This window comes from Podarcis gaigeae (genome assembly GCF_964106915.1).
Source record: "Podarcis gaigeae genome assembly, chromosome: 18".
Taxonomy (NCBI): Eukaryota; Metazoa; Chordata; class Lepidosauria; order Squamata; family Lacertidae; genus Podarcis; species Podarcis gaigeae.
Window position 1 is genome coordinate 9735821 of NC_139696.1, and position 17491 is coordinate 9753311.

The 17491-nt window shown below is 42.9% G+C and overlaps 3 protein-coding genes and 1 long non-coding RNA gene across 10 annotated transcripts in view; 3 read left to right on the forward strand and 1 right to left on the reverse strand.

Annotated features, from left to right (window-relative positions):
- Nucleotides 1-17491, reverse strand: part of LOC310835566 (vomeronasal type-2 receptor 26-like) — a 76273-nt gene that overhangs the window by 54756 nt on the left and 4026 nt on the right. For 2 of the 7 annotated variants that reach the window (XM_083720304.1, XM_083720294.1), the window contains exons 1-2: nt 7998-8128; nt 4701-4823 (exon numbers count right to left, since the gene is read on the reverse strand). The exons of 1 other annotated variant lie outside the window; for it this stretch is intronic. In XM_083720304.1, coding sequence (XP_083576430.1) covers nt 4701-4823; nt 7998-8030 — 156 coding nt within the window. In that variant the 5' untranslated portion in view covers nt 8031-8128. Of the gene's footprint in view, nt 1-4700; nt 4824-7993; nt 8129-17491 lie in introns of those variants that run through there. 4 more of the 7 variants (XM_083720302.1, XM_083720301.1, XM_083720297.1 and 1 more) reach the window with 4 other exon arrangements.
- The window catches only part of LOC310835874 (vomeronasal type-2 receptor 26-like), a 32166-nt gene continuing 16592 nt past the window's right edge, over nt 1918-17491 (forward strand). Inside the window, exon 1 of the mRNA XM_083720863.1 lies at nt 1918-3408. Coding sequence (XP_083576989.1) covers nt 3002-3408 — 407 coding nt within the window. The 5' untranslated portion in view covers nt 1918-3001. The remainder of the gene's footprint in view (nt 3409-17491) is intronic.
- Nucleotides 4716-6562, forward strand: LOC310835901. Its single transcript, XR_014559779.1, has 2 exons — nt 4716-4857; nt 6520-6562. It is a non-coding gene; the product is annotated as an uncharacterized lncRNA (long non-coding RNA).
- LOC310835575 (vomeronasal type-2 receptor 26-like) lies at nt 6605-13341 on the forward strand (the record flags this gene model as incomplete). Its single annotated transcript, XM_083720323.1, has 5 exons — nt 6605-7012; nt 7305-8114; nt 10637-10864; nt 11727-11853; nt 12443-13341. The coding sequence occupies exons 1-5, from the start codon at nt 6677-6679 to the stop codon at nt 13339-13341; spliced, it is 2400 nt and encodes a 799-aa protein (XP_083576449.1). The 5' UTR covers nt 6605-6676.

The following is a 17491-nucleotide window of genomic DNA, read 5'->3' on the forward strand; positions in this document are numbered from 1 at the left end:
AGAGCGTTCCACCAGATTGGGGCCGCAGCCGAAAAAGCCCTGGCTCTGGTTGAGGCCAGCCTAACCTCCCTGTGGCCCGGGACCTCCAAGATGTTTTTGTTTGAAGACCGTAAGGTCCTCTGTGGGACATACCAGGAGAGGCGGTTCCGTAGGTACGAGGGTCCTTGGCCGTATAGGGCTTTAAAGGTTGAAACCAGCACCTTAAACTTTATCCTACATATGATTATTCAACTACCAGACTTTTAGAAGACATCTGAAGGCAGCCCTGTTTAGGGAAGCTTTCAATGTTTGATGCATTACAGTATTTTTATATTTTTTTCAAAGCCGCCCAGAGTGGCTGGGGAAGCCCAGCCTGATTTTATTATTATTATTATTATTATTAATAATAATAATAATAATAATAATAATAATAATAATAATATTATTATCCTGTACTCCACTGGGAGCCAGTGCCCTGTGGATAGGATTGAGCCCTTTGAAACCCCACATTCAAGGTTCCCAGGCCTGAAAAACATTCCCCAACTAACACCGTCTGGAAACGACGTCAGACCTAAACTGACGCATAAATGAATAATGCAGAGTTTTCAATTGACTTTCCTGAGTTAGAATAAACTTCTTCCTAAACACCATGGTTCCCAACAGTTTGACTGAGATTGCACACTGCTCACAACTGAGGCAGACTGACTCTGACTGAAACCTAAGAGAGAAGACAGAGGGAAAATGGCTGCCCGGTCCCATGCCAGAGTGACCCAGGAGTTGGCAGTCAGGCCTGGAGAACTTGACTAGGCAGCCCCAATGACTGGCCAGTCCCAGCACCTCCCAGCCTGCTTGGCTGCTTCTTTGTCCACTTGAAAGGGATCCAGAAAATCAGTTTCTTTCAAAAGCGCCTGGATCTGGTCCAGAACCTTGATCAGGAAAGGGAGATGAGAAACTGGCACCGGTGGTTGGTTAGGTTTTCTGAATGCAACCACAACAGCCAGGACTTTATACACACGGAAGTGGAAAGAAGGAGAATTCCCCACCAAGGAGGAATGGCTTATGAAGCTGGTGGAAGAGGCTGAAATGGAGAAATTCCCTGCTAAACTAAGAGGACCGAAGGAAGAATTGTTCAAGGAAGAATGGAGACCATTGTTATATTATCTGCCATACTAACATCCATACCTGAAGTCAAAGGCAGGATTTGAAATATAAGCAGAGGATAACTGATATACGACTTCGGGGCTTAGATAACTTAAACATGTTTTTAAAAACAGCTGATAAAAAGAGTAATAAAACAAACATCAAGAGGGGTGGGGAGTCAAGAAACAATTATGTATTTAGTTGTTTTTAAAAACAACTCTGTAGGTAGACAAGTGTTCTGGAATATCTTTGGAGACTTAATAAAAAATATTTTTTTAAAAAATAAATTTTAAAAATATAGCATCCACCCAGGTTCTTAGGAAGCTGATACAATTTCAGTCCGTTTTGTTATTTTAACTTTTTCAATGATCTGAAGTAAGTTTGTAAACATTTTTCTCAATGTCCTGCCTTATCTTAAAATAAAGTCCTTTAGGGGTTATTGGCCTAATCAAGTGCTGCATGGATTTTATGAATCAGATTAAATAAATAAATAAGAATAAATAAATTGATAAAGAATAATAAAGCTGCTAGAATGCTAGCCTGGCTTCTGCACAGACAATTTGTTTATGAGTAGAGAAGTTTCTGCTCAAATATATCGCCCTACCCCTGGAGGTCTCAAGGCGGTTCAAAATATAAAACCACAACATATACTGTATAATCAAAATAAAAACAACAAGCCAACAATGCCCCCCCAACCCCCACATTTTAAAAGGGCTTAGGATGCCTGGGATACAAGGCTGGGACTCCTCCATCTGGCTGTTGTCCCTGACTGTCCGAGGAGCAAGTTGGCTCCATGTCGAAGGGGAAGGGAGAGTCAAAAGTTCAAAGCAACATTTCTCCCCTCCACCAACCCCAGAGAGCTTCCCTCTGTTGGAGAAGCCTTTCAAAGATGGGGTGGAAATTCACTTGAAGTGGCTTCGAAGCCACCAAGGAGCTACTTCCCTTCAGGGGAGAACCAGAAGAGAGCGGCAGGAATCAAGCAGCCCAGACCCACCCAAAGTGGCCAGAGGGTGGGCTTGAGAAAACCCTCCCCATCGCAGGCTCCACCAGTCTCTGTCTCTAGCAGCCTCCAGGAAACAAGATCCCACCGCCATGTATCCCGTTGACATTACTGAGGATGGCATTTCACAGCATTCTCCATTGAATGATTTTTATTTATTCATATTTATTCCTTTATTTATTGATGTACTGAATCTATATATCACCCTATCCCTGGAGGTCTCAAGGCTGTTCACAGAACAAAATCAAAATATAAAACCACAACATATATAATTAAAATAAAAACAACAAGCCAATAATACCCCCCAAACCCCCACATTTTAAAAGGGCTTAAGATGCCTGGGATACAAGGCTGGGACTCCTCCATCTGGCTGTTGTCCATCCCTGACTCTCCCACCTCTTCTTAAAAACCTCCAATGAATCATAGAATGGGAGACTTGGAAAGGGACCCCAAGGTCCTCTAGTCCAACCCTCTGCAATGCAGGAATCTCAGCTAAAGAATCCCAACAGATGGCCATCCAAACTCTGCTTAAAAACCTCCAAGGAAGGAGAGGCCATGGTCGGATCCAGCTCCTTCTTTGGTGCTTGTGAGCAAAGTTCAGGCCAAACTTCCAACTCCCAAACACTCCCCTTGACTTCTGTCCAATGTGTTTTTCTCCAGCTCTGCACCTGCCACTTGAGCCATTCAAGACTTCAGAAAGTTATTGTGGTGAAACTTATTCCACTTAGAATAATCAAAATTATAGTCATCTCATCTTCTGAAAGCTCAGGAGATATTTCTGGAGATTACATCAGCCTCAGAAAGTAGCATGACAATATTAATTGCGCTGTGTCTGGGAAAGAAAAAGTTGGTGCAGAGAATCTTTCCTGTGTTGGAGACAGAATGAGTCAAGATGCAGAGCTGGCGAAAGAGGGTTGTGCCTGCCTTGGGCTTCCTAGCTCTGAAGGTAGAGTTGAAAACCACCCAGAATGGGAAAGCCCAGGCAGTCTGGCCTTGCAAGAGTCTTTGGGTTCTTCTGCTTTGCCTCCTTGGCAGGTAAGAGGAGGAGGAGGCAGAGCCAGAATGAGATCCCTGCTCCTTCTGTTGCTGCTTCTGCTGCTCATGATGCCCTTTGGAGTCTGTTGGAAGCACAAGGCGAAATGCCCCTTGAAACTGGTCAGGGATGAAACGGATGCTCGCAATTACTACCGGCCTGGACACTTTCTCATCAGTGGGATCATCTCTCCAATACGCCTTATTGAGACAACTCCATACAACTTTACTCAGACACCCTTCGCCAGGAATGAAGTGTATGTAAAATCATATGCGGATGGGTTTCGGGGTCCTCCAGTCCTTGCAATGGTTGAAATAGGAAAGAGCCACTATCTCAGGGCTGGGGAGCCAAGGGCTGATGTTGCAGGACTGCCCTGCCCTGACCATTGGTCTTGCTGGCTGGGGGTGAGGGGAGTTGGGGGGGTCCAGTAAAAAACCTCTCTTATTATTTTCTTCCCTCTGTCTTCCTAAGTAAAACAACCCTGTACCTATGTGTCTGTGTTGCTTTTAGTTAGAATGCAAGGATGCCAGTGAATCTGGTCAGGGTTCAAAAGGATGCACTGAATTTCCCCACCTGCAGGATGCCATGAAACTCAGGCAATTTCCAAGGCTCAAAGGTTTTATCCAATATTATTCCATTTGGACCATTCATAAACTGTCATTAAGGAATGCTACAGTTTTGCACATAGAATTTTAAGAGCCTCTTGGGGACCTTTGGTAGCTGAAGAGCTGGAAAGATGTGCTTTAATTGAAAGGATAAATAAAATAATATGCCAAGGGAGTTCCTTGTAAGTGGACTTAGATCTCTAAAATGTGAAAAGGAATTATTCCTTTTTTGACCACACACAACTGGCCTCATTTCAAAGTATTGAGGTGTTTGAGGTTTCTTCCTAAGCCAGAGGGTGGCATGAAACTCAAGCAATTTCCAAGCTGCTAAGATTATTTTATGTTTATTCTATTTGGGTCATTTGTGAACAACCTTAGCACAAATCTCTTTACACAATGCAACGGGAGACCTACAGCCCAACATGGGGAAATCTGTCTCAGCTACATTAAAGGTTTCCTCCTCCAATCCCAGCACTTTCCCCTTTCTGTCATTTTTTTTAAAAAAATAGAAGCGTTTTAGGAAACTTCTGAAAATGGGTGGATTTTTATGGACGAAGAACAGGAATGATATGCTTCAAATAAAATGATTATGTAAAATAATACAGACCAGGGGGTGTCCTCATTGGTGGAGTCAGTGATCCAAAATATGGGCAAAATTGTCGATTTTATCACACACTCAAACCTGAAAGCCACTAGGCCTCGTTTCTAAGTAAAAGTGTACTGAGGTAGTTGGTGCTTCCCCTCTTTCAATAACATTGTCTCTTATCTACCTGTAGTCTAGCCCCTTGGAAGGCGCCAAAGACCACTGCAGCAAAAGTAACCAATGGAGCTTCTTCCCAGTATATCTCAAATTTTGAGGGGCACCTTCATTGCTTACTCATAGAACCACTATATAATGGAATCATAGAGTTGTAGAGATGGAAGGGACCCGGAGGTATCACACCTGAAGCATCCATGACACATGGTCACCTTTGGAGGGAGTCTGTTCCACTGTTGAACAGCTCTGTGTGCTGTTTGCATCAAACCTCCTGTCATGGAGCAGAGGTCTCCAAATTTTTGTTCTATGCTAGACAGGAAAAGGTTTGATATTAATGCAAAAGGTTGGACAGTTGGACAAAATTGAAGCTTTCTTTGTTAGGCCGAATTGCTGCTATCAAGATGAATGTATTGCCAAAGATGTTATTTTTGTTTCAAACGTTGCAAATTGTGGACAAAACGGAGTGCTTCCGGAAGTGGCAGAGAGATATTTCCAAATTTGTCTGGCAGGGCAAAAAGCCCAGAATTAAGTTTAAGATATTAACCGATGCGAAAGAAAGAGGGGGCTTTGCCCTGCCAGACCTAAGGTTGTACTATGAAGCCGCAGCTTTCTGCTGGCTAAAAGATTGGCTACTTCTCGAAGACACTGACGTGCTGGACTTGGAAGGTTTTAACAACGCTTTTGGTTGGCATGCATACTTATGGTATGACAAAGTCAAGATCAATAAGGCCTTTAAGAACCATATTGTCAGGAAAGCAGTATTTAATGTCTGGACAAAATACAAAGACTTATTGGAAAATAAAACTCCAAGGTGGCTTTCACCTCTGGAAGCTAAGGCCCGAAAAAGACCCAATATGGAAGCCGATTGGCCAAAATATTGGGAAATATTAGAAAAAGATGGAAATAATTGGAAATTGCAGAGTTTGGAGAAAATGAAGGATAAAGTGCGAGACTGGTTACATTACGCTCAGATTAAAGAAGTGTTTAAAAATGATAAAAAGTTAGGGTTCCAGGTGGAGAAATCGAAGTTGGAAACAGAGCTGTTAGAACCTAAGGCTAAGGTACTTTCAAGAATGTATAACTTGCTGCTGAAATGGAATACACAAGACGAAATGGTTAAATCGGCTATGATAAAATGGGCACAGGACATTGGGCATAACATTATGTTTGAGGACTGGGAAAGGTTGTGGACCACTGGGCTGAACTTTACTGCATGTAATGCTTTGAAGGAAAATGTAATGAAAATGATATACAGATGGTACATGACCCCAGTTAAACTTGCCAAAATATACAATTTGTCTGATAATAAATGTTGGAAATGTAAAGAAAATGAAGGAACATTCTTTCACCTCTGGTGGACCTGCCCTAAAATGAAGGTCTTCTGGGAAATGATATATAATGAGCTGAAAAAGGTATTTAAGTATACTTTTACTAAGAAACCAGAGGCCTTCCTTCTGGGTATTGTCGGCCAGAAGGTGTTAAAGGATAGAACATTCTTTATGTATGCAACAACGGCGGCAAGGATACTTATCGCTAAGAACTGGAAAACTCAAGATCTACCCACACTGGAAGAATGGCAGATGCAGCTGATGGACTATATGCAATTGGCGGAGATGACTGGCAGAATTCGAGACTTGGGAGAAGAAAGGATTGAAGAAGATTGGAAGAAATTTAAGATTTATCTACAAAAATATTGTGATTTAGTGGAATGTTAATGAGGATGCTTGGTTATAAATAATTGGCCACCACTAAATTGGACTGAAAATTGACGACAAATAAGATTAAGAGAAACAAAATTGAGTGGTTATAAATTTGCAAATAAGATGAGAATTTGCTTGAAAAAAACTTATTAACGATGTAAGTGGGAGCGGGAGACGTGAGGAAGTCCAAAGAAGTTATGAAATTTTGTCAAAACAAAGTAATGTTGTTTATTATCTTTGTATTTCTTTTATAAAAAACCCTAATAAATATCTTATATATATAAAAAAAGATATTAATGCAAAAGGATGGATGGATGGATGGATGGATGGATGGATGGATGGATGGATGGATGGATAAATAAATAAATAAATAAATAAATAAATAATAAATAAATAAATAAATAAATAAATAAAATATACTAATCTTTGTGGATCATACAATGTTCCCTTCCTCCCATTAATATGAATATCAGTTTCACTCTTTTTAAAGAATTCATTTATTGCAGGGAGGCAGCTAGGTTCCCATGGTACATGTTGTCTTTCCTGTTCACCATCCAAGAGATCAACCAGGATCTCAGTCTCTTACCCAACATCACCCTGGGCTACAACCTCTATGAGAACTATTTAGATGCAAGGATGACTTCGGACGCCATGCTAGAGCTGCTTGCAGGCAGTGGATGCAATATTCCCAATTATCACTGTGGAGAACAGAATCCTCTGCTGGCTGTTCTTGAAAGAGGCAATACTGTCATCTCAAGAGTGATTTCAGCCTTGTCAGGCATCTACAAAATCCCACAGGTAAGTAGTGGGAGAGCATGGAAGGACAGAGAATTACAGCTGCATAAGTTTCTATTTTCCCTTTGGATAGGTCAAGCAGGGATATTTTTGAAAATGGGAAAATCCTGAGCTATGGATTCAACATCCCTTTTTCAAAACTGAGCCTTCACCAAGTTGACACCTCCAGATGTTTCAGACTAAAACTCCCATCAGCCTCAGCCAGCAGACATTTATATATCAGTCATTTCAGATAATTAAATATCTGTTATGCTGAAAGTAAAATAAATTGCTGATCTTTTGCTTTCCTTGCTAGATCAGTCATGGCTTCACTGCCCCGTTTCTTGAAGGTAAAACCCTGTTCCCTTTTGTCTACCGGATGAGTCCCAAAGAGGAAAGTCATTACCAGGGGATTGTTGAATTGCTCCTGCATTTTGGATGGACGTGGATTGGCCTCTTCGCTCCAGACAATGACAGTGGTGAAAGATTTGTGAGCGCTGTGAAACCTCTGATGCTCAGAAAAGGGATATGCATTGCTTTATCAAAAAGAGTACCAGAAAGTTATTTTGATGAATTTATAACACGTGAGGAACCATTTTTCCTATGGAGACAAGTTGGGGTATTTGTTTCCTATATAACCAATGCACATGTTATCATAATACTCATGGTAATACACAATATTTATGAGAAGGAAATAGGGGCGAAAGTCTGGATCACAACAGCTTCGCAAGAAATCAGAACTGGCTTTTACATCCCTCCAAATTTCTTCCAGCACCTCCATGGTTCTCTGTCCTTTGAAATTCAGACTGGAATAAGGAGCAGCAAAGGTGGGAAATATAAATCGCAGTCCAACCTTGGAGATTTTTTGGATGAAGCTTCTCACTGTTCATATTCAAAGCATCTGTTGTCCGTGAAAGGCAGGGTAAGATGCAGAGAGGAGGAGAACCTGCAGCCATTACCCCAAGGGGGGCATGAGAGAGCTCTGTCCCAAGACAGCTATGGCACTTACATCAATGTTCAGGCTGTGGCTCAGGCCTTGCATGCTTCGCTTTCATCGAGATCCCAGAGGAGGCTGATGGTGGAGGAAGGAGAGCAATGGGGACCCCAAAGGCTACAGCCCTGGCAGGTATTTCCTTCCCCTTTTTGCAACCTGCAGTCCACACAGATGCTGATCTTGACTGGGTATAGACCTGCAACATATCATAGTTACTATTAGTAATAGTAGCTTACCCTCCAACATGTCTCCAATGAAAATAGGGATGTCCCATCCCATAACGATCATTTTACTATTTATACCCAGGGCTTTCTTCAGGGTTAACCCGCTGGAACCTCTCAATTGGGTGCCATTTTGACCTTTGGAGGGTCTGTAGTAATAATATTAGTATTATTTGTGTTTATATATCAACTTTCATCTGAAGATCACAGGGTGGTTTACAGAATAAAAATACAAAATGAGAATAGAAAAAGCAAACGAAAGAAACAAAACAAGCAAACCAAAAGCACATTAAAATTCCCAGAGATGGTTTTATCCACCCAAATCCTGGTTACAGAATAACTTTCTCGCCTGGCACCTAAAGATTTGTCACAAAGGCAAAGGACAGCATCCCCCAAGCGAGGAGCCACCACAGAAAAGTCCTGTTGTTGTGCTGCCACCCTCCAGATATCTCTATTTTATATATATATATTTTATTTAAGTTTTTTTTCATTTCTCTCCAAGCTCCTGTATAGTTATTCTTTAAAATATTTATGTTCGTAGCTGTTATCCATACTCCTAAATATTAAACTTTCTTCTCAATCATCAGTTCCGTTTTTTGTCTTTTTTATATTGCTCTTTCACATTTTCCACCAATACTTTCGTTCTACCTTTATTTAGTTTAAAACCTGCTACTTTTCCAAACTTGAGAATCTGTTCTGGTTTACTGGTTTACTGTTCTGGTTTACTAGCCATGGGGTCTTCTACAGTTACCACATGGTCCACTGTGGTACCACTGTTCGACAGTGGAATTTGCTGCCCAGGAGTGTGGTGGAGTCTCCTTCTTTGGAGGTCTTTAAGCAGAGGCTTGACAACCATATGTCAGGAGTGCTCTGATGGTGTTTCCTGCTTGGCAGGGGGTTGGACTCGATGGCCCTTGTGGTCTCTTCCAACTCTATGATTCTATGATTCTATGATCTGCAAAAACTTTCTTCTCAATCATCAGTTCTGTCACATTTTCCACCAATACTTTCGTTCTACCTTTATTTAGTTTAAAACCTGCTACTTCTCCAACTTGAGAATCTGTTCAAGACCCTTGATTGGCTAGCCATGGGGTCTTCTACAGTTACCACATAGTCATCTGCAAAGGCCTTGAGTTTATATGATTTGTAACCTACTGTTGGGACGCAGGTGGCGCTGTGGGTTAAACCAGAGAGCCTAGGACTTGCCGACCAAAGGTCGGCGGTTCAAATCCCCGCAATGACGGGGTGAGCTCCCGTTGCTCGGTCCCTGCTCCTCCTAACCTAGCTGTTCGAAAGCACGTCAAAGTGCAAGTAGATAAATAGGTACCGCTCCGGCCGGAAGGTAAACAGCGTTTCCATGTGCTGCTCTGGTTCGCCAGAAGTGGCTTAGTCGTGCTGGCCACATGACCTGGAAGCTGTACGCCGGCTCCCTCTGCCAATAAAGCAAGATGAGCGCCGCAACTCCAGAGTCGGTCAGAATTGGACCTAATAGTCAGGGGTCCCTTTATCTTTAACCTTTGTTATCCCTTTTATTTCTTCATCTGATCTTCTACTTCTGGCCAGGGTCTCTAAAACTAAAATAATAATGGTGACTGGGGATATCCCTGTCTTGTCCCTTTCATTATTTTGAATTTTTCTGTTATTACATTATTTACTATCATCATAGCCTGTTAGTCAGACTAAATTGAGTCAATTCCTCTAAGTACAGTGGTACCTCGGGTTACAGATGCTTCAGGTTACAGACGCTTCAGGTTACAGACTCTGGCAACCTAGAAATAGTACCTCGGGTTAAGAACTTTGCTTCAGGATGAGAACAGAAATCGTGCGGCGGCAGCGGAAGGCCCTATTAGCTAAAGTGGTACCTCAGGTTAAGAACAGTGTCAGGTTAAGAACGGACCTCCAGAACAATTTAAGTTCTTAACCTGAGGTACCACTGTAATGACTCTCTGAATTTCATCATCTCTCTAGTCTTCTTCGTAGAAGTCCATGAAACATGGTCAAAGGCCTTCTCTGCGTCTATAAAAATCAACACTGCTTGCTTATCATTTCTAACCTCCAGATATTATATCAATTATATTCCTTATATTATCCTTCAACTGGCGGCCTGGTAAAAAACCAGCCTGGTCCTGATGAATTAAATCCATTAATAGCACTTTCATGTCGTTTGCCAATCGGTCTGCAAATAGCTTATAGTCATTATTTAATAGAGAAATCAGCCTATAATTTTTGACTGATAATAGATCTGTATCTTTTTTCAGAATCAGCGTAATGTAAGTATCTTAAATCTTTTAGTGGTTGTGCCAAGTAATCTTTTAATTTCTTATAGTACTTTACTGATAGCCCACCTGGCCCTGGTGTTTTCCCCATTTTGGCTTGATTAATTGCCAGTTGTAGCTTCCCAGTTTCTTAATGCTGGTGCTTTCCTCATTCCAGCTTCACCCTTTCTTGAGAGAAATCCGGTGTCTGAATACTTCCAGGGGCAGACTGTGCTTGGATGAGAACTGGGAACTACCAGGAGACTTCCATATTATGAACTGGGCGATCTATCCCAATAAGTCTCGTGCCCTTGTGAAAATTGGGAATATAGGGAGAGAGACGTCTGCTGGCATAAAGTTCACCATTAACCCAGAAGCCATTGAGTGGAACAAGAAATTCAACAAGGTAGGGGGAATAATTGGGGGAGGGGGGCTAGGAGATCCTGATTGTGCTGTTCCTTGAACAACCACTGCAGAATGACCATGTCAGGTTGACTGTCCAGTAACAGCTGGAACCACCACTCCTTTCTTCAGCAGCTGAGATAGGAGTGGAATTTGGGATGCTCAAATAAAGGATATTGACCTTTCATACACGCAGAAGGATAAAAAGTAACTTATTTTACAAATGATAATTACTGATTTATTGTATATTTCTTTTAATTTGTGAGTAAGCTCACTGGTATGAAATTTGTCTTAATTTGTGGTTGATGTGGTGAAATTTGGAAAATCAATTAAAGTGATTTGGCAAACCCCCCCCCAACCCAACTCTCCTTTCAGTTGGGCATTGAACAGCAAAGCGCTTTCTCTCTCTCTCTCTCTCTCTCTCTCTCTCTCTCTCTCTGACACACACAAACACAAACACGAGAATGAACCGTGTGAGAGATTATTCAAATCCTGAAATCATGTTCTGCAGCTTAAGAGAACTGACCGCATTAAGGGAATGGGGAGATGGCAGGCTACTGAGGTTCTTGGCTGCTGGAAACAGCAACTGGGATCTCTCAGGATTCCCTGCCAGACAGAACCCTCCCCAACCTCTATGTGATCGATGTAAAACTGTGATTATTTCCTGAATGGTTCATTGGGAGCCATAACTGCAAACCTTTGGGTAGATCAGGGTTTCCCAAACTTGGGTCCCCAGCTGTCTTTGGACTACAGTTCCCATCATCCTGAGCTGGCAAGACCGGTTATCAGGGATCACCACCATGCTATAGAGATTGCGTTACTCCTAACTGTTCCTCTTTGTTGCACCTTCTTGTCTTTCTGGTTAGACTGTACCTCGTTCCAGGTGTACAGAAATATGTCGACCTGGATATGCCAAGGTGGTCCTAGAAGGAAAGCCCATTTGCTGCTATGCTTGTGCTCGGTGTGCGGAAGGGACCTTCTCCGCCCAGGAAGGTTCGTGACTCCAAGGGGGAAGGTATTTCTGGAGAGAGTAAACACAGGGCAGAAATTCAGTCTCACACACTTTTTGTGAGAATTCTGCAGACATAGGGGAATGGAGATCCTTCCTCGACTTCCTTAGTATTAATCACCTTTATTACATCCAGGAAGTGAGTTGATAGGAATGACCATAAGGAAGAAATCTCTGGGGTGCAAACTGGGCAGCTGTGAGAGGAATGCCCGCAAAGCATTCCTTTTTCATTTTTTATACCAAGCCACACAAAAAGGAAATAATGTTGAAACATCAAAAATAATGGATAGACGATGAAAAGCAGCAAATTACTAACAGCAAAAGCACACTAAAAAATAAACAAGACTTCATGTGAAAATTATTACAATATAATCTATGGACCGTTTTGATCTCACTGCTATGAACATTGCATGTCTGCATTTTAAAGGTTCAGACAAAGAGGATTAGGCAGGATCCAGTTAACAGAAGTGGAGTGGTCACTGCCTCTCAGTTTATCCTAGATCACAATGTTAATAGAGCACAGATCACTAGGGATGTAAGTGATGCTACAGCTATTCTTTTTCTCTTCCCCAGATGCAGAACATTGCACCAAATGCTCAGAATATCACCATTCAAACAAGGACAGAGATCAATGTGTCCCCAAGATTACCACCTTCCTGACTTATGGAGAATATTTGGGAATTGTTTTAGCTTCCGTTGCCCTCTTCTTGTCCTTAACAGCAGGCATTGTGTTGGGAATCTTCATTAAATACAAGGAAACTCCCATAGTCAAAGCCAACAACCGGGACCTCTCCTACATCCTGCTCGTCTCCCTCCTGCTTTCCTTTTGGTCCTCCTTCCTCTTCATCGGGCGCCCAAGGAAAGAGACCTGCCTTCTCCGACAAACGGCCTTCAGCATCATCTTCTCAGTTGCTGTTTCTTCTGTCGTGGCAAAGACCATCACGGTGGTGCTGGCCTTCTTGGCCACAAAGCCCGGGAACAGGGTGAGGAGATGGCTGGGCAAGAGTCTGGCCAACTCCATTGTCATCTCCTGTTCTGGGGGGCAAGTTCTCATCTGCACCATCTGGCTGGGCTCTTCTCCCCCATTCCCAGAGCCCGACATGCGCTCCCATCTGGAAGAGATCATCCTGCAATGCAACGAAGGGTCTGTGACCATGTTCTACGTTGCCCTCAGCTACCTGGGCTTCTTGGCTGCCACCTGCTTCACGGTGGCTTTCCTAGCCAGGAAGCTGCCTGGCTCCTTCAACGAAGCCAAGCTGATCACCTTCAGCATGCTGGTCTTCTGCAGTGTTTGGGTGTCTTTTGTGCCCACCTACCTGAGCACCAAGGGCAGGTACATGGTGGCCGTGCAGATCTTCTCTATGTTGGCCTCCAGTGCTGGGCTTCTGGGCTGCATCTTCCTTCCCAAGTGCTACATGATTGTGCTGAGGCCTGATCTGAACACAAAGGAGCACCTGACAACCAGAAATTAGGGGATGTCTGATTCTTAAAATAGTCCATGTTCCCGATGTCCAGAAGTACATAAAGGAAACACACCTGCTCATCCATGCTGTTTATTCTCCATCTCTGAAAGAGATTGTGTTCATTCTTAGCCTAGGTTTTAGGAAGTCCTGTTGACATGAACAGTAAGATGGGTGGAAATCTTTTGTATCCTGTGTCATTTACAAGTGCACTTCATCTCCTTTCGTTCTCCTAGGTTTTGTATATCAATAAACTGAGAAATTAATTTAAGTTATCTCCCATAGTCTGATGGTTTAATTTCTGTATCGTGTAAGCTCTGCTCCCTGTTCCAAAGAGTAGCAGCTGACCTTAGCCAAGCCTTGACTTAAAAGAGGTTTTATGTAGATGCTAAGCAATGTGGGAGATAGGACTGAGCCCTGTGGAACCCCACATTCCCCAAGTAACACCGTCTGGAGATGACCATCCAAGTAGGACTGGGACCACCGCAAAGCGCTGCCACCCACCCCTCGCTCGGAGAGGCACTCCAGAAGGATACCATGGTCAATGGTACCGAAAGCCGGTGAGAAGTCGAGAAGAATTAACAGGGATATGTTTCTCTCTCTCAACAGAGGTTACCATACTGGACGGCCAAAGCAGTTTCTGTGCCAAAACCAGGCCTAAACCCCACTTGAAATCCATTACCAAGACAAGACCCAGGAAGTCCAGCACTTCCACTGCCTCCCCTGCAGATGTGAAGGAGAAATAGAGCGGAGTGTTGTCAGCATAATTCTGATAACATACTCCAAACCTGCAGATAATCCACCCAGCGGTTTCATGTACATGTTAAACAATGGGGGGGGGGGGGAGAGAAGAAGAAGAAGGAGGAGGAGGAGGAGGAGGAGGAGGAGGAGGAGGAGAAAATTTTATTTATATCCCACCCTCCCCAGCCGAAGCCGGGCTAAGAGCGGCTACGAATAAAAGTAACACAGCATTCTAAAATCAATTCATTCTAAAATCAATTCAGAATCAAATTAATGGCAACCATTGGACTAGAGTTCTGTGGGGATTACCAAAGGAGGGGGTCAGACTGTGCCTTGGCCAAAGGCCTGGTGGAACAGCTCTGTCTTGCAGGCCCTGCGGAAAGATGTCAAGTCCTGCAGGGCCCTGGTCTCTTGTGACAGAGCGTTCCACCAGATTGGGGCCGCAGCCGAAAAAGCCCTGGCTCTGGTTGAGGCCAGCCTAACCTCCCTGTGGCCCGGGACCTCCAAGATGTTTTTGTTTGAAGACCGTAAGGTCCTCTGTGGGACATACCAGGAGAGGCGGTTCCGTAGGTACGAGGGTCCTTGGCCGTATAGGGCTTTAAAGGTTGAAACCAGCACCTTAAACTTTATCCTACATATGATTATTCAACTACCAGACTTTTAGAAGACATCTGAAGGCAGCCCTGTTTAGGGAAGCTTTCAATGTTTGATGCATTACAGTATTTTTATATTTTTTTCAAAGCCGCCCAGAGTGGCTGGGGAAGCCCAGCCTGATTTTTTTATTATTATTATTATTATTATTATTATTATTATTATTATTATTATTATTATTATTATTATTAATATTATTATTAATATTATTATTATCCTGTACTCCACTGGGAGCCAGTGCCCTGTGGATAGGATTGAGCCCTTTGAAACCCCACATTCAAGGTTCCCAGGCCTGAAAAACATTCCCCAACTAACACCGTCTGGAAACGACGTCAGACCTAAACTGACGCATAAATGAATAATGCAGAGTTTTCAATTGACTTTCCTGAGTTAGAATAAACTTCTTCCTAAACACCATGGTTCCCAACAGTTTGACTGAGATTGCACACTGCTCACAACTGAGGCAGACTGACTCTGACTGAAACCTAAGAGAGAAGACAGAGGGAAAATGGCTGCCCGGTCCCATGCCAGAGTGACCCAGGAGTTGGCAGTCAGGCCTGGAGAACTTGACTAGGCAGCCCCAATGACTGGCCAGTCCCAGCACCTCCCAGCCTGCTTGGCTGCTTCTTTGTCCACTTGAAAGGGATCCAGAAAATCAGTTTCTTTCAAAAGCGCCTGGATCTGGTCCAGAACCTTGATCAGGAAAGGGAGATGAGAAACTGGCACCGGTGGTTGGTTAGGTTTTCTGAATGCAACCACAACAGCCAGGACTTTATACACACGGAAGTGGAAAGAAGGAGAATTCCCCACCAAGGAGGAATGGCTTATGAAGCTGGTGGAAGAGGCTGAAATGGAGAAATTCCCTGCTAAACTAAGAGGACCGAAGGAAGAATTGTTCAAGGAAGAATGGAGACCATTGTTATATTATCTGCCATACTAACATCCATACCTGAAGTCAAAGGCAGGATTTGAAATATAAGCAGAGGATTACTGATATACGACTTCGGGGCTTAGATAACTTAAACATGTTTTTAAAAACAGCTGATAAAAAGAGTAATAAAACAAACATCAAGAGGGGTGGGGAGTCAAGAAACAATTATGTATTTAGTTGTTTTTAAAAACAACTCTGTAGGTAGACAAGTGTTCTGGAATATCTTTGGAGACTTAATAAAAAATATTTTTTTAAAAAATAAATTTTAAAAATATAGCATCCACCCAGGTTCTTAGGAAGCTGATACAATTTCAGTCCGTTTTGTTATTTTAACTTTTTCAATGATCTGAAGTAAGTTTGTAAACATTTTTCTCAATGTCCTGCCTTATCTTAAAATAAAGTCCTTTAGGGGTTATTGGCCTAATCAAGTGCTGCATGGATTTTATGAATCAGATTAAATAAATAAATAAGAATAAATAAATTGATAAAGAATAATAAAGCTGCTAGAATGCTAGCCTGGCTTCTGCACAGACAATTTGTTTATGAGTAGAGAAGTTTCTGCTCAAATATATCGCCCTACCCCTGGAGGTCTCAAGGCGGTTCAAAATATAAAACCACAACATATACTGTATAATCAAAATAAAAACAACAAGCCAACAATGCCCCCCCAACCCCCACATTTTAAAAGGGCTTAGGATGCCTGGGATACAAGGCTGGGACTCCTCCATCTGGCTGTTGTCCCTGACTGTCCGAGGAGCAAGTTGGCTCCATGTCGAAGGGGAAGGGAGAGTCAAAAGTTCAAAGCAACATTTCTCCCCTCCACCAACCCCAGAGAGCTTCCCTCTGTTGGAGAAGCCTTTCAAAGATGGGGTGGAAATTCACTTGAAGTGGCTTCGAAGCCACCAAGGAGCTACTTCCCTTCAGGGGAGAACCAGAAGAGAGCGGCAGGAATCAAGCAGCCCAGACCCACCCAAAGTGGCCAGAGGGTGGGCTTGAGAAAACCCTCCCCATCGCAGGCTCCACCAGTCTCTGTCTCTAGCAGCCTCCAGGAAACAAGATCCCACCGCCATGTATCCCGTTGACATTACTGAGGATGGCATTTCACAGCATTCTCCATTGAATGATTTTTATTTATTCATATTTATTCCTTTATTTATTGATGTACTGAATCTATATATCACCCTATCCCTGGAGGTCTCAAGGCTGTTCACAGAACAAAATCAAAATATAAAACCACAACATATATAATTAAAATAAAAACAACAAGCCAATAATACCCCCCAAACCCCCACATTTTAAAAGGGCTTAAGATGCCTGGGATACAAGGCTGGGACTCCTCCATCTGGCTGTTGTCCATCCCTGACTCTCCCACCTCTTCTTAAAAACCTCCAATGAATCATAGAATGGGAGACTTGGAAAGGGACCCCAAGGTCCTCTAGTCCAACCCTCTGCAATGCAGGAATCTCAGCTAAAGAATCCCAACAGATGGCCATCCAAACTCTGCTTAAAAACCTCCAAGGAAGGAGAGGCCATGGTCGGATCCAGCTCCTTCTTTGGTGCTTGTGAGCAAAGTTCAGGCCAAACTTCCAACTCCCAAACACTCCCCTTGACTTCTGTCCAACGTGTTTTTCTCCAGCTCTGCACCTGCCACTTGAGCCATTCAAGACTTCAGAAAGTTATTGTGGTGAAACTTATTCCACTTAGAATAATCAAAATTATAGTCATCTCATCTTCTGAAAGCTCAGGAGATATTTCTGGAGATTACATCAGCCTCAGAAAGTAGCATGACAATATTAATTGCGCTGTGTCTGGGAAAGAAAAAGTTGGTGCAGAGAATCT